The 21,758-nt window shown below is 48.4% G+C and overlaps 1 protein-coding gene across 2 annotated transcripts in view; it reads left to right on the plus strand.

The window, feature by feature from the left end:
• Positions 1-21,529, plus strand: part of MAP2K7 (mitogen-activated protein kinase kinase 7) — an 849,076-nt gene extending 827,547 nt beyond the window's left edge. For both annotated transcript variants that reach the window (XM_069603992.1, XM_069603993.1), the window contains one exon: positions 16,036-21,529. In XM_069603992.1, the coding sequence (XP_069460093.1) occupies positions 16,036-16,173 (138 nt within the window). In that variant the 3' untranslated portion in view covers positions 16,174-21,529. The remainder of the gene's footprint in view (positions 1-16,035) is intronic.
• Positions 21,530-21,758: the final 229 nt, after the last annotated feature.

Below are 21,758 nucleotides of genomic sequence, written 5' to 3' on the forward strand. Positions count from 1 at the left end.
ACCAGGAGATTCGCTTGGTTGACAGTCGAGTTTTGCCCCAGATGAGCAAGCCAGGCTCTTGAACATGCCATTCGATGGCTCTACTTTGTTCGGGAAAAAGGCGGATGACAGTTTAGAGAAACTGCAAACTTCAAAAGCTGCAGCAAAATCCCTAGGACCTGCAATCCGTCAGACTCCTTTTCGTTCCACAGGAACCTCTGCGAGGGGCAAGTCCTTTCGCTTCTACTCCGCATTCGGAAGAGGTAGAGGACGACTGGCTCAAAGGGGTCAAAGAAGAACTACCCGAGGTGGACGGGGTAGATATTCTAAAGCCGCAGCAACAGCAGGTGCCTCTTTACCATCGGCATCTACATCAGCCGCCCCAAAACCACTCTGAGGACTCCCCTCACAGGATGCCTGTAGGAGGCAGGTTGACTCAACATCTGACGGTATGGCAGGCTATCACGTCAGATGCTTGGGCATTGGAAACAGTCGCCCAAGGTTACTGCCTGCCTTTCCTACGTATACCTCAGAGTCATCCACCGGGGATCAGCTCTCAGAAAGCTCCAGAGCCGCTCCTCTTGCAGGAAATTGTGGACCTGCTAGAGAAAGGTGCCATAGAACCGGTACCTGTAGCGGAGAGGGACAAGGGTTGGTACTCCCCTTACTTTCTCATTCCGAAGAAAGACGGTGGACTGAGACCCATCTTGGACTTGCGAGAATTGAACAAATTCCTCAGAAAAGACAAATTCAAGATGGTCACTCTTTCTCAGATCCTCCAGGCCCTTCAGTTTCAGGACTGGTTGGTATCCCTGGACCTTCAGGACGCTTATTTCCATGTGCCTATCCATCTCAAACACAGGAAATACCTGAGGTTCGCAATTGGCAACTCTCACTATCAATTTCGAATACTGCCATTTGGGCTGACCTCCGCCCCGAGGGTCTTCACCAAGTTAATGTCGGTAGTGGCTGCAAGTCTAAGGAGGGAAGGGATTCACGTCTACCCCTACCTGGACGATTGGCTGATCAGGGCTGTTTCTCCGGAGCAAGCTCAGATCCAGCTAAATCCCGTGTGCTACTCCCTTCACAAACTGGGCTTCTCCCTCAATTTAAAGAAGTCTCAAATGATACCATCGCAGAGACTCCAGTTCATAGGAGCGATCCTGGATACTTCCCTGGGAAAAGCCTCGCCACCAGAGGTGAGGGCTCAAGATATTCTACAGATGGTTACCAAGTTCCAGCATGCCCAACGTCTCCCAGCCTTCGACTTTTTGAGGTTGCTAGGCCTCATGGCATCCTGCATTTTCCTTGTGCCAGAGGCTCGCCTGAGAATGAGATCCCTCCAGTGGGCACTGAGGGCTCAGTGGTCACAATTCTCAGGGAGAATGACGGATCTTCTTCAGGTTCCCGGCAGGGTGGCGCGAGACCTTCAGTGGTGGGCCTGTCAGGAGAACATTCTGAAAGGAGAACAGTTTTGGCAACCCTGGCCGGAGATAACAGTAGTCACGGATGCCTCACTCACGGGGTGGGGAGCCCACGCCAACGACTTGACCATCAGCGGTCGTTGGTCTCCATCGGAGTCCAGACTACACATCAACCTGTTAGAGCTGAGAGCCATCAGACTTGCGTTGAAGGCTTTCCTGCCAGCTGTACAAGGGAAGAACGTCCTGATAATGACGGACAACACGGTGGCCATGCATTACCTCAACAAAAGAGGAGGCGTAGGATCACTACCCCTGTGCAGAGAGGCGATGCAGCTCTGGTTTTGGGCAATCCAAGAAGGAATCTCTCTATCGGCAGCTCACCTAGCCGGAGAGAAGAACTTGACAGCGGACGCTCTGAGCAGGCAGAACACAGTCTCCCACGAGTGGGAGCTAGCTCAGGAAGTCCTTCAAGAGATCTTCGCCCTTTGGGGAACCCCTCAGGTAGATCCGTTCGCCACCAGCCTAAACAGGAAATGCGACCTGTTCTGCTCAAGGGAATTTCCTCCGAGAGGAGCTCTGGGAGACGCGTTCATAGTGGACTGGGAGTTTCCGCTTCTGTACGCGTTCCCACCGGTCCCTGTCATTCCTCAAATGATCAGGAGGTTGAGAAGATTCCGGCGAACCATGATCCTAATTGCCCCGGATTGGGCCAGGAGAACGTGGTACCCGGACCTTCTAGACTTGTCCATCTGCCCTCCAATTCGACTTCCTCTCAGAGAGAACCTACTCTCTCAGAAGGGAGGTCAGGTTCTCCATCCAGACATCAAAACCCTCAACCTTCACTCTTGGCTTCTGAACGGCTGAGGTACAAGGATTGGGATCTCCCTGATGATGGTTATGGAGGTGTTGCTTTCGGCAAGGAGGCCAGCAACAAAGTCTTTATACCGCTGCCGTTGGAACAGATTTTGCAGCTGGTGTAGAGAACAGAATATCGACCCATTTTCATGTGGTACACCAATGGTTTTGTCCTTCCTACTATATTTGGCAAATTCAGGCCTTCAAGTTGGCACCATTAAGGGCTATCTCGCAGCGCTATCTATCTTTAAGCGTACTGCGGAAGAACCATCCTATTTCAAATTACCCTTGGTAATACAGTTTCTAAAGGGGTTAACCAATGTTTATCCCCCAAGACCATTCCAAGTTCCCCTATGGGATTTAAACTTAGTACTAACTTTCCTGATGGGTACACCTTTCGAACCTCTCCATTCTTGTTCGTTAAGATTCCTTACCCTTAAAACTGTTTTATTAATAGCACTTACATCTGCTAGAAGGGTGAGCGAATTACAAGCTCTTTCTTGTAAACCCCCTCATACAATCTTTCACAAAGACAAAGTTGTCCTGCAAGTGAAGCCTAATTTCCTCCCAAAGGTGGTTTCTGAATTCCATATCTCTCAGAAGATTACCCTACCATCTTTCTATCCTCCTCCTCACCCGGGGAAAGAGGAAGACAGGTTACACAGACTAGACCCTAGGAGGGTTTTAAGTTTTTACATTAGTAGACTAGCCAGGATAAGACAGGCAGACCAGCTGTTTGTAGGTTACGCAGGTCACAAGCTGGGGTTACCAATAACTAAGCAGACCATTTCCAGATGGATCATTCTAGCCATTCTGGAATGTTATAAACTGGCAGGGAAAGAGCCCCCTCAAAACCTTAGGGCTCATTCGACGAGAGGTATTGCAGCTTCATCGGCCCTCAAAAGAGGCGTGCCGGTTAAAGACATATGTGCGGCCGCTACATGGTCGTCTGTCCATACCTTTACACGTTTTTACAATCTGGATTCCTCCTCTAGTCAAGAGACTAGGTTTGGAAGGGCTGTACTGCATTCTATTCATCAATAGAAGACAGCGTGAAGTCAGTACTCCATCCTCCGAATATAAAATACTGCTATGGGAGCCTATCTAAGATGAGGAATACGTCGGAGGACACAATCCCTTTGAAGAACAAGTTACTTCTTACCTTGTAACGTTCTTTCGACGGGATGTTCCTCCGATGTATTCCTCATCGACCCTCCCATCCATCCCCGCAGTTCTACTTCCCTTGTTGTTACAGCTTACGCTCCTTCAGGGTGATTAGTCTAGTCCAGACAGTAATACTGTGGGCTACAAAACGGAACTGAGCAACGGACGCTGCGCGCGGCCTTTATAGGCAGGATGACGTCGAGCGTCGATACGGCGGCTGTCGAGGGACATCGACTCGAGGGACGTCGACGCGCAGCGCCCTCTAGAGAAAAAATTTTCCGAGGCCAGCAGAGCTGGAAGGATATATCTAAGATGAGGAATACGTCGGAGGAACATCCCGTCGAAAGAACGTTACAAGGTAAGAAGTAACTTGTTCATCTTCCTCTTTCAGGTCGTTCTGTCTGGGAGACGTGCAGATTCGAGGAAACTGTTCTCAGTAGCTGCGAGTGTTCAAAGATGAAGACTGCAGGTAAGATGCTGCTGCTAATGATGTTCCTTTTGTCTCCTTGCAGGTTCTGCTTCTCCGAGGTTCGAGGGAATAGCTGGACACAGTGAGCGTCGCGTTGCAAGCTGCAAAGTAACACAAAGCATGTTCTGCAGTCAGGGTTTGGTTTATATAGCCCAGTTAAAGTAGTACCAGGGAAAGTAGTTCCAGGCCTGCCACACCCAAAAAAACTAGACCGCTTAGCTTGGTTCTTAGGAACTAATCTATGTGGATACCTCCATGTTGGCTGACAATACACTAAAGTCGTTCCCAAGCACATTGTTTTTCATGGTGTATGAGCCTGGTGCCAAGACTGGCCCCATGAGGCCTTTTGAAGAGGATGCCAGGCTCTAGAGGCCCGAGTCCTGACTCCACCTGGCCAATGGGTTTGCCAGAGGGGGTTTTGGGCGAGGGTCGTGACAGCACTCCCCCCTAAACCCCTCCCACGGTGTTCCTTCTGTCTGGCCCAGGTTTGGTTGGGAAGTTCCGATGGAATTTCCTGATTAGATGTGGTGCGTGGATATTCTCACTGGGCTCCCAGGATCTATTTTGTGGCCCAAATCCTTTCCAATCGACGAGATAATATAGCTTGGTCCTAGAGTATTTAGAGTCCAAGATATCTTTGACTTCGAATTCTGGTTCTCCGCCAACAAGTATGGGCTTAGGTGGTGTCCCAATCCGTGTGCCGGGTTGCATTGGTTTCAGGAAGGACACATGGAATACCGGGTGGATGTGTAGATTAGGTGGTAAATCCAGTTTCACGGCTGCTGGGTTGATAATTGCCTTAATGGTATAGGGTCCTAAGAATCTGGGATGAAAGGTCTGGGTTCCCTTGATGGGTACGAATTTAGCGGCTAACCAAACTTTGTCTCCTACTTGATAATCGGGCCTTTTTCCGGTGTTGGTCGGCGAATCTCTTTTGTTTTTCTTTGGCATGAATAAGGTGTTCCTTTGCCCTTTTGAAAGCCTGAGTAGTGGTTGTGTGTAGCGTCTTTACCGCTGACATTTCCAAGCTGGCTGGAAGGTCTAGTTCAGAGGTACGTGGATGTCTACCATGAAGGGTATAGATAGGAGTTTGTCCCGTGCTTGAAGGCAAAGAATTGTTATATGCATATTCGGCTATCCATAGTAGGTCTTTCCAATTCCTTTGTTCGTGGTGCAGCATGCACCGTAAATATTGCTCGAGTGTCTGATTGGTTCTCTCGGTTTGCCCGTCCGTTTGGGGATGGTGACTGGTAGATAGTCGAACGTCGATCTGCGCCTTTGCACAGCATTTTTTCCAGAAGTTTGAAACAAACTGGCTGCCTCGATCAGAGACCAGAACCGAAGGGAAGCCATGTAGCTTAACCACGCCCTCCCGGAACACTTTTGCTAAAGTGGCTGCGTCTGGGAGGCCTTTGAGAGGAATAAAATGGGCCATCTTCGAGAATAAGTCCACAACTACAAGGATGGTGTGGAACCCTTGGCTTTGAGGTAAATCAGTGATGAAGTCAAGGGAAAGAGTGTGCCATGGAACTGGAGGAATGTCCAATTGTTGTAGGAGACCAGATGGTTTTTGTTTCTGTGATTTATTTTGTGCGCAGACACCGCAGGACTGAATATACTGGATGATGTCCTTACGCCAGTTAGGCCACCAAAAGTTCTCTTTCACCTTAGCTAGGGTTTTGGCGATCCAAGGATGCCCTTCGATCAGTGAATCGTGATAGTTTGAAATAATATGCTGTTGTAATTCCTTCTTGGTACATATAGACGATCCCTAAAAAAAAAAAAAAAGGGTAGGTGGTCCTTGATGGTATATTCTACTTGAGTTTGCATGCGAGGTAGGCATCAGGATTCATTGTCCGTTGGATTTCTTTTCGTAGTTCTGCTTGTGTTAAGGCTGTCGTGATACCCAAGAGTTTGTTTTCAGGTATAATAGGTACTGGATCTGGAGTTGTATATTAAATCTATGCCCATGCGGGACAAGGCATCCGGCTTTCCGTTTCTGACTCGTGATTACATAATCATATTCGGCGAAGAAAAAGGCCCACCGTAATTGGCGGGAGCACTGGGCCTTGGCTGTTTTGAGATATTGCAGGTTTCGGTGGTCTGTGATGACTGTAATGGTGTGTCTGGCCCCCAGAAGGTAGTGCCTCCAGGCTTAAAAGGCGGATTTGATAGCTAAGAGTTCCTTGTCCGTGATGGCATAATTAATCTCTGGAGGTGAGAACTTTTTCGACCAGAAGGCCACAGGCTGTAGCTGGCTGGTTTCCAGGTCTCTCTGTGAAAGGACAGCCCCCATTGCGAGACTGGACGCATCAGTTTCAACGACATATGGGAGGTCTGGACGAGGATGTCGCAAGATTGGAGCGGAGGTAAACCTTTGTTTAAGTTCCTGCGTCGATGATGTCGATGCGCCGTCCCCGAGGACCTCCTCCGACGGCTGACGTCACCCGATGTGATAAGTAGGACGCACGATGCCCATAGCCTCAGTTCTGTTTTTTCCGCAAACATGTTCGCTTCATGAATCTCGGTACGCCTCGACTCGTTGGAGTTTGCTGTTTTCAATTCTCGGTTCGTTGAACCTGTTCGGTTTGTTGTGAAGACCTGTTTGTGGCGATGTCTTCTTAGTCTTCAACCCTGCGTCCGGGCTTCAAGAAATGCGGGGACTTTGGGTCCAAGATGTCGGTCACAGACTTGCACGACGCCTGCCTCTGGTGCCTCGGGGAGGCCCACGATACGGACGACTGTCAACTGCCAGTCGCTCACGGCAAAGGCCTTGCGGAAACGCAAGAAGAAGCTGTTGGTAGGCCGGATGTCTAAGACCCGGAAGTCGAGGTCTGCGGGGCTTTCGACGGATGTCTCGAGGGGCACTCTCTGCGTCATCGTCGGAAGTCCAGTGGGTCTCCTTCCAGGAGTCGGTCTCGCCACTCCTCCGCCTCTTCGAGGCATTCCCGGAAGCGCCGGCATAGTTCGCCTTCTCTGTCCTCTTCTGGGGACTCCGCCCATCGGTGTACAAGCGACACCGGAGGAATGGGCTTCCTTCGGGAAGCAGATGCTAGCGATTTCACGCCTCTGAGTGGGGTCGGTCGGCACCGGTCGAGAGACACCGCTCGTACGCCTTCGGGCTCGGGTGGTCGGCACGGCTCGCGGGAGAGGTCACGCTTGGACAAGGGTAGCCGTTCTCGCCATGCCCGTTCCAGGTGCCGGTCCTCGACGAGCTCGAGACCGCCTGATCCTGTGATGTCTTCGAAGAAGACGTCGACGCCTCTGGCGCCGAGGTCGTCGACGAATTTCTCTCGAGGCTCCGCCTCCGAGGGGGTCGTCGGCGCCTAGGTCGTCGAGAGACACGCTCGGAGCTCCGGCTTCGAGGCCTGTGTCGACGCCACCAATGCTGGCAACGCTGCAGCTGACTTCGACGCCGATTCGCTCGATTCGTCGGAGCTCGATTCGTCGGAGCCTGGCACTCATGCCGATTCTTCATATCGCCACCTTATGTCTCGGGTTACCGAGTACTTGGGTTGGTCAGCTCCCCCAGGGGAGTTCGTTCAGGATGATCTCACGGACATCCTTGATCTCGGTCCACCCACTGACCCGTTTTTGCCTTTTCATATGGCTCTACAGAGAAGGGTGGCGCCGGCTTGGACTGCTCCGGAGAGTCTCCCGGCAGTGGGCAAGTCTTTGTCGCGAAAATACCGTCCAGCCAGTAGCGACCCCTGCTACTTGTCTAGGCACCCCACTCCGGAGAGTTTGGTGGTGCAGGCGGCTACGGCCCCGGCAAAGCAGGCGTTGTACCCTACCATCCCTCCGGATAGGGACGACAAATGGTTTGACGGCTGGGCGAAGAAAGTTTTTTCTTCGGGGGGGTATGGCGTTTCAGGTGGCCAACTCCATATGTGCCTTGTCTCGTTTCACACACACTCTGTGGAACTGTGTTGCATTAGCGGCTGAACATATTCCCGAAGGCGACGAACAGGATGGTTTCCTTGCGATGGTTCAGGATGGCAAGGATGCCATGTATGAAGCCGTTCAGTCGGGTCTGGACTTGGCAGATTGTCAGCCGGTCCATGGCGGCGAGCACCGTAATGCGCAGGTTTGCGTGGTTGCGGAAGTCTGGGTTCGCTCCTGATGTGCAGTCCCGGCTCCTCAACATGCCCTTTGACGGTGAACACCTTTTCGGCAGCAAGGCTGACGAGAGCCTTGAGAGGTTGCAGATCTCCAAAGCTGCAGCAAAGTCGTTGGGTGCTGCAGTTCGCCAACCTCCGCCTTTTCGTCCTAGGGGACAGCAATGGTGGGGAGGTTCCTTTCGCTATTACTCATCCTTCATAGGCAAGGCTAACAGTTTTGCCTTGTGTATAAATATTAAGCATTTGCCAGGCACTGCTATTAGATGTCCCAGTACTCGCACCATTTTGCACATGCTGCCAGTTAATACCACTACAGCAAGGCCCAAACTGTGTGCATTGCCAATGCTTATTTTGCTTAAGTTTGTTACTGAATTCCTCTCATTACAAAAAGTTGATTTGCGTACATTTTTCTTTCACCGCATACATCGAAAACCTAGGAGCGGGTGCATAGCCTGGACCCAAGGTGAGCTCGGAAATGTTATCTCTACAGGACAAAAGAATTCAGAAAGGATGACCAACTGCTAGGTTTTTCCAGTCCCACCAATGGGGAAGGCAGTTTTAAAAAGAAAACATTCTTTGAAACGGATTGTTCTTTAATTGACCGCAACGCTGATCGCATGAATGCAGAGTCCTGAGTTCTGTGACGTTAAGTGTAATTGGAAACTCCCGAAAAGAACCTAAAGCCATGCCTCCAGGATGTGCGCTAGGAAGTCTGTTGTTCATCTAACAGACTAAATATGCTGACTTTTCTGTCTGATCATTGCATAAAAATGTATAATAATCCTCTGGTTTCCGAGTTCAGAGCCAACATTTTTGGGATACTATATTGGTTACCTGAACCATTTTTGTACAGCTGTATAGAAATTAACATTGTCTCTACCTTTGCTGCATGTCCTTCCCTATTGGATAATATTGGCATGTGCTGCATGTTTATGCACTAGAGAGGTAGTTAGGAGATTTTAACTTTCAGCGACTCACTTGAAAATGTGATATGATGATGTGTCCTTGGGTATAAATATTGCGCATGCATGTCATCCTGCAAGAAACTGCAGTTCGAGGGGATTGGGTCCTCCGACGTATTCCATATCTATGACATGTAATCACCACAGCTGTGCTGCTTCGGAAACTTTTTTCAGCGTCCTGCGTCGATGACGTCGATGACGTCGATGCGCCGTCGCCGAGGACCTCCTCCGACGTCATCCGATGTGATAAGTAGGACGCACGACGCCCGTAGCCTCAGTTCCGTTTTTTCCGCAAACGTGTTGCTTCGTGAATCTCGGTTAACGCCTCGACTCTTTGGAGTTCTGTTCTTCTCGGTTCTTCGAACCTGTTCGTTTTTGTGAAAATCCTTTGTGTGAAGATGTCTTCTACTTCGTCTTCGACCCCGCGTCTGGGCTTCAAGAAGTGCGGGGAGTGTGGGTCCAAGATGTTGGTGACGGACTCGCACGACGCCTGCCTCTGGTGCCTCGGGGAGGCCCACGACACGGATGACTGTATCGACTGCCAGTCGCTCATGTCCAAAGCCTTACGTGAACGTAAGAAGTTGTTGTCGGTAGGTCGGGTGTCCAAGCCCCGGAAGTCGAAGTCTGCGGGGCTTTCGACGGATGATTCGAGAGGAGACTCTCCACGTCATAGTCGGAAGTCTCGTGGGTCTCCTTCTAGGAGTCGGTCTCGCCACTCCTCAGCCTCTTCGAGGCATTCTCGGAAGCGTCGACACAGGTCGTCTTTCAGGTCCTCTTCGGAGGACTTTGCCCGGCATGTCGCTTACCCCACCAGCCGTGCGACGCCGGAGGAATGGGCTTCCTTCGGGAAGAAAATGCTGGCAATTCTCGAGTCGCAGGGTACTAAGCCGTCCGTGCCCCCGAGTGGGGTCGGTCGTGAGAGGTCGAGAGACACCGCTCGCAAGAGTGGTCGGCACGAGTCACGGGAGAGGTCCCGTTCGGACAAGGGGACTCGTTCTCGACGTACCCGTTCCAGGTCCCAGTCCTCGACTCGTTTGAGACCGTGTGCACCTGTGATGTCTTCGAGGAAGACATCGACGTCTGAGGCGTCGAGGGCGTCGACAGGCTTTCTCGAGGCTCTGACTCCGAGGAAGTCGTCGAAGCCATCGACGCTCAGGTCGTCGAAGGACACGCTCGGAGCTCCGGCTTCGAGGACTGTGTCGACGCTGGCGCCGCTGCATCTGACGTCGACGCCGATTTCGTCGACGCTGATCCTCTCGGCGCCGATGCCTGTTCTCTCGACGCCGGCGCTGATTCGCTCGACGCCTTTCATGTCGAAGGTACCCCGTGGCGCGGGGGAACCCCCTAGAAAGGCTCTGGTTAAGAGCAAGCACTCTCGGGTGCCTTCTTTTCACCACCTGGAATATATGTCAGAGGCGGATGAGGATTCTGATGGCCTGGTTCCTAGTCAGGTTCCAGATGAAATTCTCGTGCCATAGTCAGTTTGACGATTTGAGGCAGTCACTGCATGCTGACAGTGGACTGGACACCTCTCCGGAGGTGGAGTTTTGTAGGCCTGAGCCTGGCTCTCATGCCGATTCCTCGTACCAATGCCTTATGGCTAGGGTTTCTGAGTACTTGGGATGGTCTGCTCCCCCAGGGGAGTTTGTGCAGGATCATCTCACGGACATCCTTGATGTTGGTCCCCCAACTGACCCGGTACTGCTGTTCCTTATGCCTTTACAGAGAAGGGTGGCAGCGGCGGCTTCGACTGCTCCGGAGAGTCTCCCAGCGGTGGGCAGGTCCTTGTCGCGAAAATACCATCAAGCCAGTAGCGACCCCTGCTACTTGACCAGGCATCCCACTCCGGAGAGTGTGGTGGTGCAGGCGGCCACAGCCCCGGCAAAGCAGGCGTCGTACCCTAGCATCCCTCCTGATAGGGACGACAAACGTTTTGATGGCTGGGCGAAGAAAGTGTTTTCTTCTGGTGGTATGGAACTTCAGGCGGCCAACTCCATTTGTGCCTTGTCTCGTTTCACACACACTCTGTGGAACTGTGTTGCGTTAGCGGCTGAACATATTCCCGAAGGGGGCGAGGGGGATGGTTTCCTTGCTATGGTCCAGGATGGTAAGGATGCCATGTGTGAGTCCGTTCAGTCGGGTTTGGACTTGGCTGAATGCGTCAGCAGGTCCATGGCGGCGAGCACTGTGATACGCAGGTTTGCGTGGTTGCGGAATTCGGGGTTTGCTCCTGATGTGCAGTCCCGGCTCCTCAACATGCCCTTTGACGGTGAACACCTTTTTGGCAGCAAGGCTGACGAGAGCCTTGAGAGGTTGCAGACCTCAAAAGCTGCAGCGAAGTCGTTGGGCGCTGCAGTTCGCCAACCTCCGCCTTTTCGTCCTAGGGGACAGCAATGGAGGGGTGGTTCCTTTCGCTATTACTCGTCCTTCAGTAAAGCGAGAGGAGCTGGCAGTCAAAGAGGCCAACGCAGGGGTACCAGAGGTGGACGACCGGGTACCCGTGGTGCCAAGGCCGCTCGGGCAGTTGCCTCTTTGCCCTCAGGTAACGCCGCAGCCGCTACCATTCAGTCATGAGGCCATGCCCCATGGTTCGCCGGTTGGGGGAAGGCTGGCGCTGCATCTTGTAGAGTGGCGTGCCATTACTTCAGATGTGTGGGTTCTGGAGATCATAACCCACGGCTACTGTCTTCCCTTTCGGCACAGGCCTCGCGACAATCCACCGGGGAACCTCTCTTTGCAGAGTCCGGATCCGCTCCTTGCGCAGGAAATTCAAGCCCTGCTGGAGAAAAGCGCCATAGAACTGGTGCCTGTAGCGGAGAGGAACAAGGGATGGTATTCCCCTTATTTTTTGATTTCGAAGAAAGATGGGGGATTGAGACCTATCATGGACTTGCGCGGTTTGTACTCTCTCTCTCAAGTCCCCCAGGCCCTTCAGTTTCAGGACTGGTTGGTGTCTCTCGACCTCAAGGATGCTTACTTCCATGTGCCGATCCATCCCAAGCACAAGAAGTACCTGAGGTTCGCGGTTGGCGACTCGCACTTTGAGTTTCGGGTCCTGCCGTTCAGATTGACCTCCGCCCGAGGGTTTTCACCAAGCTCATGGTGGTGGTGGCAGCGCTTCTCAGGCAAGGGGGGATTCACGTCTACCCCTACCTGGACGATTGGTTGATCAGGGGGAGCTCTCCCGAGCAGGTCCTGGATCATCTGTCCGTCACCTGCCACTCCCTTCACAGGCTGGGCTTCTCCCTCAATTTAAAGAAGTCCCATTTGACGCCAATGCAGCGGCTCCAGTACATCGGAGCAGTGCTCGACACTTCCCTGGGGCAGTGTTTTCCTCCCCAGGTGAGGGCTCTTCACATTCAGCAGATGGTGCACAAGTTTCAGCATGCCCAGACGCTCCCAGCGTTCGAGTTCTTGAGGGTGCTCGGCCTCATGGCATCCTGCATTCTTATGGTGCCAGAGGCTCGCCTGCGGATGAGATCTTTACAGTGGGCACTCAAGATGCAATGGTCGCAGTCCTCCGGCAGGATGTCGGACCCGGTTCAGGTGCCGCCCTCGGTCGCCCGGGACCTTCTGTGGTGGGCCGTCGAAGGCAACTTGAATAAGGGGGCTCCGTTTTGGCTTCCCTGGCCGGAGGTGACGATCGTGACGGATTCATCCCTCACGGGATGGGGAGCTCATGCCAACGGGCTGACAGCGGTCGTTGGTCTCCGTCGGAGTCCAGATTCCATATCAATCTGTTGGAGCTGAGGGCCGTCAGTCTAGCCCTGAAGGCTTTTCTGCCGACTGTGCGAGGAAAGAGTGTCCTGATCCTGACGGACAACACAGTGGCCATGCACTACCTCAACAAAAAGGGGGGGGCAGGGTCACTTCCTCTGTGCAGGGAGGCGATGCAGCTCGAGTTCTGGGCCATCCAGCAGGAAATTTCGATCTCGGCAGTTCATCTGGCCGGACGCTCTGAGCAGGCAGAGCACGATCTCTCACGAGTGGGAGTTGGCTCAGGAGATTCTCCTGGAGATCTTCCCCCTTTGGGGGACCCCTCAAGTGGATCTCTTCGCCTCCAGTGTCAACCGGAAGTGCGAAAGATTTTGCTTGCGGGAATTTCCTCCAAAAGACGCGTTTGTGGTGGAGTGGTCATTCCTGCTGCTGTACGCGTTTCCTCCAGTCCACGTCATCCCGCAAGTGCTGCGGTTACGGAAGTTCGGTTCCCGGATGATCCTCATTGCTCCGGCGTGGGCTCGGAGGACGTGGTACCCGGACCTTCTCGACTTGTCCATCTGCCCTCCACGTCGTCTTCCCTACCGAGACGATCTGCTCTCACGGGAGGGGGGTCAGGTTCTCCATCCAGAGGTCAGATCCCTCAACCTTCACGCTTGGCTTCTGAAAGGTTGAGGTATAAGGATTGGGACCTCCCTGAAGACGTGATGGAGGTGTTGCTTTCGGCCCGAAGGCCAGCAACAAAGTCTCTGTACCGTTGGAGTAAGTTCTGCGACTGGTGCAGAGTTCAGAATGTGGATCCTTTTGCATGTGACATCCCCATGGTTCTGCCCTTTTTGCTTTCTTTGGCCCACAGGGGCTTGCAAGTGGGTACCATTAAAGGTTACCAGGCGGCGCTGTCCATCTTTAAGCGCTCGTCTGAAAAGTGTTCTTACTTTAAAATCCCTTTAATTTCACAGTTTCTGAAAGGGCTCACTAATGTGTTCCCTCCGTCACCTTTCCTGGTGCCCGGTTGGGATTTAAACCTTGTTCTTAAGTTTCTTATGGGTGCTCCGTTTGAGCCTTTACATTCTTGCCCTTTGAGGCTCTTAACTCTGAAAACTGTTTTTAGTTGCGGTTACTTCCGCTCGCAGAGTGAGTGAGTTACAGGCACTTTCAGTTAAGCCACCCTTCACTGTATTTCACAAGGACAGGGTTGTCCTTAGAGTTCGTCCTTCTTTTCTCCCGAAGGTAGTGACGGAATTTCATTTGGCCCAGAAGGTTGTTCTTCCGGCATTCTAACCTCCTCCGCATCCTGGTAAGGAAGAGGAGAGGCTCCATAGGCTTGATCCTAGGAGAGCTTTAAGCTTTTATGTTTCAAGCATGTCCCGGGTCAGAATGGACGATCAACTCTTTATTGGTTACGCTGGAAAGCGTTTGGGGCAAGCTGTGACGAAACAGACTTTGTCTCGCTGGATTATTTTGGCCATCTCGGAGTGTTACCGCTTGGCGGGTAAGGACCCACCGGCTGGCTTGCGGGCCCATTCTACCAGGGGTATGGCTGCATCTACTGCCCTGCAGAGGGGTGTTCCTATTCGCAACATCTGTGATGCAGCCACCTGGGCTTCAGTACATACATTTGTACGTCACTATTCCCTCGATTCCATCTGAGGACAGGATCTGGCCTTTGGCAAGGCGGTCCTTTGCTCTATTTGATTGGCAATTCTAAATTTTGATTCTAAATTCTTTCCCTCCTCCTTGCTCTGGTACTGCTTTGGTAGTCTGTCATAGATATGTAATATGTCGGAGGACCCAATCCCCTCGAAGAACAAGTTACTTTCTTACCTGGTAACGTTCTTTCGATGGGATGGTCCGACGACGTATTCCATATCGCTCCCTCCCTGCCTTCCCCGCTGCAGAATTTCTTTTGCGATTGCAGCTTACGTTCCGCAAGGCTTTGTGTCTGACTGCCAGTTGACTAATGTCACACGTTCTGGGGGAAAAAAACTACAACTGAGGCTACGGGCGTCGTGCGTCTTACTTATCACATCGGATGACGTCAGAGGAGGTCCTCGACGACGGCGCATCGACGCAGGACGCAGACGCCGAAAAAAGTTTCCGAAGCAGCACAGCTGTGGTGATTACATGTCATAGATATGGAATATGTCGTCGGACCATCCCATCGAAAGAACGTTACCAGGTAAGAAAGTAACTTGTTCTTTTCTTTAACATTTTGCTCTGATCGACTTTGCAACTTTCCAGCCACGACAAGCTAAGTTGCTGTTTGCCACTAGTCAGTAACTTATTTACCAATAATGTTTTGTTATTTATATAGCGCTTTTGCTAAAGAGCTGTACATAGAAGATATTTAGATACAATTTTCACCCATCCGAAGTTGGTACTCTTTGATTGACCTCGGAAGGATAACAGGCCTTGAAGATCGCAGCACGGAGCGCTCAACCCGCTGAGCTATCTTAACAGCTAATTTATTGTCTTTAAATCATCATTCCTCTTGCAACTTTTCATTAGACTTGACGAGAGAAACTTGTTTTGGTGACCTGCTTTATAGTTTTCTGAGGGAGGTTGATTTGGTGACATGATCTTGGCTCAGGTTTGCATTGAACCTCTTTGCGCAGGGCAGCAAAAGTTTGGCATGGAACACACTGATACTGGGCTTGCTACAGGAGAAGGTATGATGATGGTGCTTCCTGATACTGATCTTGGGCCAAGTATTTTGCAGGTGTGTGTACATGCTGGACATGGGGTGCACATTTTACAGGGATTGGCATAGGGCCTTTCATGTTTCTGGACCTGCAGCCACTAGGCTTCGAATGGTTACATGTGATTTATTTTTAAATTTTCAGTAAAGTAATGCTGCCCATGTATGACAGAATTGTTCTGTTTTTGGGAAGTCCCCCAAGATACCGTTCTATCTCCCCACTGACTATCCTCCTCTAATGTGTTTCTAATTCTATATCCTTTTTCCACCGGCTAAAGATATTTTTGGGTCATTCTGACAATGGCATTTTTCAGGTGCTACTTTCACATTTTAGTGCTGGATTATAGAGTATTCTAACTATTGGTGGGCATAGGAGAGTAAGAGTTTGACCCCATTTCTTGATTCCTTCTAATACTTTGGACATTTTTGAAAAACTAGGAAAGTAAAAATCAACTAAGCCCTTGTTTGAGATTATGAATGGAATCCCTAATTATTTTGGTTACTTCATGGCATCACCCAGACAGTACTTCATAAGATGAAATTCAATCTTCTGTGGCTATCCTTCAGTGAGTCTTTGGTGGTTTAGTGATGTTGCTGCTCCACCCTTCCATTCAAGCACATATCTAACTCTGTTATTTTTATGCAGGAACACACTTTCATCAAGCATTACGAGACACTGGAAGTGGATGTCGCCTCCTGGTTTAAGGATGTTATGGCAAAGACTGAATCTCCACGCACCAGCAGCATCCTCAGCCAGCAGCATCTGCCATTCTTCACTAGGTAGCCAGCCGGGACCAGCGATTCGGAGCCTCTCAGGGGAGGTTGGGACTGGTATTGAAAGAAGCATCGGGAAGAACCATCTGTCCCAACCCATCCTTCCCTCTCCAGGACTGCGATGCCTGGAAAACCATTTGATGGAGGGCAAGGAGCGTTTCACTTTACGTGTCGTGCACTCTGCCCTCCTCCAGTATTTTCTAAGTTTGCTGAGCTCTGGCGTGTGAGTTTTACCTTCCGTTAAGGCCAAGCTAGAGTGCCTCAGACATCGGCAAGTTGAGGTGAAGCTGCAGAGAAAGAAAACACAATTTTCATTTTTCAGGCAAACTGTGCTCCCTCGCAACACTGGTGTGACAGAAGGAGGCGTCATTCTCTCTGAATTTAGTTTTCTTCTGATCACGGTTTCATTTTGATCATGTTGTAGGGGGGATTGCAGGAGAACTGCTTTCTCACCAATGAACAGAGACATCTGGATTGAAAGAGAGATGGAAAGAGACAAGATAACAAGTGCAAAGAATGTTTCTTATTTATTTATTTTGTTTTGAACTTCTAGGTGACTTTGGTTCACCTTCATACCAGCATTTCGATACCTTTGTTTTTAAGTATCTTGGCATCTCCATGCATTGTGCAGTGACACATGGTATTGATTTTTTCCATGAGTGAGAGGAGTACACCTGCAAAGCAACATGTGGATACACATTGGTCTATCTCTCGTCATGGGTACATTACGTTTGCATAAAGATTGGGCTATTCACGTTCTGGTTGGGAAAGTCGTAGGAGGGGCATTCTTTTGAGTTGTGTGATGTAACCTGTCCATGTGCACCGAAGAGTGGGAAAGACAATTGCGTGGCGTCACAACAGGAACATGATTTCCATGCTAATGGCAGTTCTCCATTTAACTATTGACCATGGTGTTAAATTCAGCATGTAGTAATAGCCTGCTGTACCTCAGAGAAGGTGTGTAGTTCAGGTCTTTGAAGGGGGAAGACATGCACAATGTGTTTCACTGATCCAGTAAGTGACTGCTTGTTTGACCTCAAGTATCCTTACCTGCTTGTCCTTATTTTGCATATGATGGTTATGGAAGAGCGTTAATAGTTCACTGCACATCTTTTTTTTTTTTTAATTTTTATTATTATTACCAAAGTGGACCCACGGCTATTAACTCCAGTGAAGCAATTGTCTTTGGTCCTCATGAGCTGGCTTGAGTGCAATCTTTCCATATACAATGTCTGCAAGTGTGACAATGCAAGCAATCTGAGCAGCACCTAGTTTAACCTTTAGCGTGCTCACTCCCTGGTTGCCCAGAGACAAAAAGCAAAGCGTGAGAGTCTTCGAAACTAGAAAGGGGTCTGCTAATCCCCACCTCTTACAAATACAGATACAAATGCACGCTTTCTAGCAAGATGTATTTATACATACATCCATACACATATATGTAAGGCATCCTTCCTCGCTCTGCTCCCTGTTTTGTTTCGTGTTCTCATTTTGATGGGAAATGAATTCTTAGAATTCATATGCATGCCACCCAACAGTCATCATGCCCAAACCCATGCCATTGTTCTTGGCTTTAATTTATCTTTCAGGCAAGATGTGTACACTTCTTGTACACTAGTTGAGAATTGTGTATGCTAGAAACTATGGTGTCCATTTTAGTGATCTTTGGTTCTTAAGCTAGCAAGGACGTATTCTGTTCCATGTTTACTGCATAACATCACAGTGGTGTTAGTGGAACTTCACTTTTGAGTGTCAGCATGCTCCACCTTGAGCTGCAACAGGTGGGGGGATTTAGCTGGTTTTTGTGACTATCAATTTTGTGAGAAAGGTAGGTTGCCGGTTTATAAGCTTATATTACGTGAAGACCTTGTGAGTCCTTAAGTTTTTGTTTGATGGAGATCATGATAGAAATTCAACCCTTTCCAGCAGAAATGTCAAGCCTCTCCGTACCATATACAGAAGTCAAACTCTGGATTGACCTATTTACCAAGCTAATTCATTCCAATGGGAAGCCTGTAAATTGACACTTTGAGCAGTTATTGTTTCTAACTGCAAGATTGGAGGAAATGAAATAGGGCAAGCCTACAGTGTGCACTGCATTTTAAGTTGTGGTTCTGTAACCTTGTGAAAGCCTGGTGCAGGTGTAAAACTGGTAGTATGTGGAGGATGTCATCCTGTTAATAGAAATGAGGTTGGCTTTCCAGAAGTCTGAAATCCACATTAGCAAAGCATGCTGTTTAGTTCATACAACAGCAGTACTACAATCAAGTAATGAGTTTTAGAATTAGTGGAGCCAGACTTGAAAGAATGCATTGTGTGAAGGCAACCTGAGATCTCTTTATAAGGACCAAGTTCCAGGAACGATGAGCATGATCATATAGGTTGTAGTATACAGCAGCCTAGGTACATCAAAGATTCAGATAGAAGTGGGAAGCCTGTTCTGAATCAAATTGTGGAGTGTGAGAATTGGGAACCTCTGTGGAGTTTAAAGAAAGTGTGTCTGTCTGTCTGTCTGTCTGTCTGTCTGTCTGTGTGTCTGTGTGTCTCTCTCTCGAGGGGACAGTAGGGAAAGGATTCCAGAGAGCATGACCTGAAAAGCCATCATGGTTAGTTCACAAATCTCAAAAGGTGATTCAAGAGGAATAGTGGGGGCTATGTGTCTTAAATGAAATTCTGTTTTAGCTATAACAATTAACATAAGGTGTTGGTAAGATTAGCGGCTGAGCCTGGTAAGTAGGTAGAAAGGCCTTTAGTATTGTGTACAGAAAGAAGTACCTGAGTGTAGCTACAGTATATGTTAATACATTTCAGATCTTGGGCTTGGAAATAAGGAGCAATTTGCAGAGGATGGACTAAATTAGAGTTAGTGCTATTTGGAGAGGGTGATGATGCAAGATACTGGTTTGATGAAAAGACTGGCCAAGTTGGTAGAGACATCTACAGGGCAAGAGCCATGTATTATAATGTGTTGTAGGCAGGCAGTGAATCATAAGTGGATGGGGAATATGAAGCTAGTTCAGAAGCGGCTGACAAAAACTGGGAAAGAAATTGGATAACTTAGTGAGATATGACTAAAAAGTGAGGACAACAGCATGAGCCTGTCAAAAGGCGAGAAGCCACTGATCAATCCCAGCTATAAAGTAAAACAGTGGCTGGAAAGTAGGGAGTGAATCCTTGGGACAGGTGCCGGATTTGCCTCATAATCCGGGTAAGAAGCAGTGTACTTAAATATGTAGATAATTTTATACTGTGCCCAATGTACCACCTTTCAGCATATTGAATGTGCTCTGTTATGCTACTCGTAAACCTAAAACCAAACATTGGTTTGGTGCTATATGAGTAGGGTAGGAGATGTGCCAAGTCAGGATTGTGTTTTACCTCATTAGTTGTTGTTTAGCTTGGGACGTGAGCATTATGGACTGTATGAGCAGATCTCCTCCACAAAGCCATAATTTTCTTTTATTAATTTGAATTATTTATTTATACTTTCACAAGATGTTCTACTGCTTTGGTAAATGGTACTTTCCGCATTATTTGCAGCAGTAATGTTATGTTTTCAATGTATTTTTTTTTTATGGTCCGATTCTATTTTTTTCATTCTTCTGTATTTGCTTTTCTTAAATCTCAGCTTGCTTTGATCAAACTACATTCCATGTAAAAGGACAGGTGTGGTGGGAGTCCCTTCATCTACATTCTCTTACTCAGTTCTGTTGTTGGTACTTTCATCAGAGCTTTTGTCTTCAGTTTTCAAAACATCTGATTAAGACACCCTGCACACTTGCATTCCCTCTGACTATTTTTGTAATCCAAAGTCTGAATGCTTCCAAACGGGATGCTTTCAATTGAGATCTTACTGGTTCTCCAGCCAAGAATCTTTCTCTGTTTCATTATCTTAGAATGTTTTCTGAGAGCTGTCTGACATCCAAGCTTCAAGCAACATCCGCAGCATACTTCACTGAACCATTACCCTCAAATTGTCCTTTAGTTAATCATCGCAAAGTATGCAACCAGTGGTTGAAAAGAAACTTTGATTTGGGTGGAGAGATCCCAAGCACAGCAGTTACATCAAATGGATTTAGTGACAAATTGGTACAATGGCAAGGTCTGTGAGAACATCATAATATCCACAAATGTTAACTAGACTTTAAAAATGTTGAATGGGGTTTTAAAGATAACCTCTTGTGTTAGTCTGTTTTATGAAGCGTTATTTTCATGACTGATCTTCTTGCCATCCTGAATTCAAAGGTGGCATTTGTTCTCTGAATTATTCAATGTCATGTGAACATGACTTTGATAGATGGATGTAATTGTGCTGGACGTGTATTAGTAAAGTTGGATATCGTAAAGAGCCTGTGGTTAAGATTAGGCAGGGTAACTGGCCAACTTGATGAACCTTGATGCTGTGGATCTGCTGTTAAGTTATGTCCGTCATAGCAGGATTTGTTGGTTAACCTGTCCAATATTTAGAAGCAAAGACATGATTGGGAAATCAAGTCCTCTAATCCCTCTTATTGTGCGCTTTCACCACTTTTTTTTTTTTAGCGTGCATTTCCTAGACTAAAATTATTTTCAATTGATTGATAGCCTTGCTCGTATTTTTCTTAATATTGGATGCCATATTCTCAATGTGGTCTGGCCAAACATTTGGTAAGTAGAAGGGATCATCTTCTTGGTATTGAATTGAAGTGGTTTAAGTTTCTAATGTGCTTACTCAAGTAAAGTTACAATGTGTCTTTATACCCAATTTAATGGTTCTCAATGTTCGACCTTGGTAGATGAACACCTGACTCGACAATGCTACGATTTAAATGTATGAACTGTCCTGCAAACTGAACACAAATGTCTGGGATAACTTGATTACATTTCTCAGATGAATCTATGCCGGCACCCGTTTTTGGTCCATTCTTCTAGGCCAACTCTCCCTTTATAATATTATTGCTCTACCATCAGTGGCCTATATTCTTCTTCAGCAGTAACATTGTTTTTTGTATTTATTAAAAGGGAATGGAAGCTCAATACTGAATCCTGTGGGATTTTACTTCAAGACCCACTGTGTTCAGTAGCTAGCCCACTACCTCCCCATAATTCCCGATAGTGAGCTGTTTTGTTTGTATACCATATTTTGTATTGCCTTCTTAATAATGAAAAAAAATGTTTTATGTTGTAGAACAGCTCCTGTAATCTTGCATGGTTTACATAGCTTCTAATGTACAAGTGTTACTACTCCGTTTACCATGCAAGGGTCACACCCAGCTACGAAATGTGACATTTTGACTTGTGTGCTGTACAGTAGACTGGAAATCTTTCTGATATCGATTCTTCATATGCAGTAGGAAACGGTAGAATGATAGAAATTACGTACAACTGTATTGCATCATTCTCGGTTGACTTTTTTGAAAGATTATAAAGGGCTTTAAATTAAATTTGGATAAGCAGGAGCTAAAAGCATCTTCTGGGTATCCTGCATTAACCATGGACCAGGAGCTACCACTTCCACATAAGATGGAAACATAATTTTGTCCATGGTTCATGACCCCTTATGCTTTAAATGTTTGTATACATGTGCCCTAATGTTTATTTATAGATTGCCCTGAATGC

This window comes from Ambystoma mexicanum, chromosome 3q (genome assembly GCF_040938575.1).
Source record: "Ambystoma mexicanum isolate Mex_15411 chromosome 3q, UKY_AmexF1_1, whole genome shotgun sequence".
Classification (NCBI taxonomy): Eukaryota; Metazoa; Chordata; class Amphibia; order Caudata; family Ambystomatidae; genus Ambystoma; species Ambystoma mexicanum.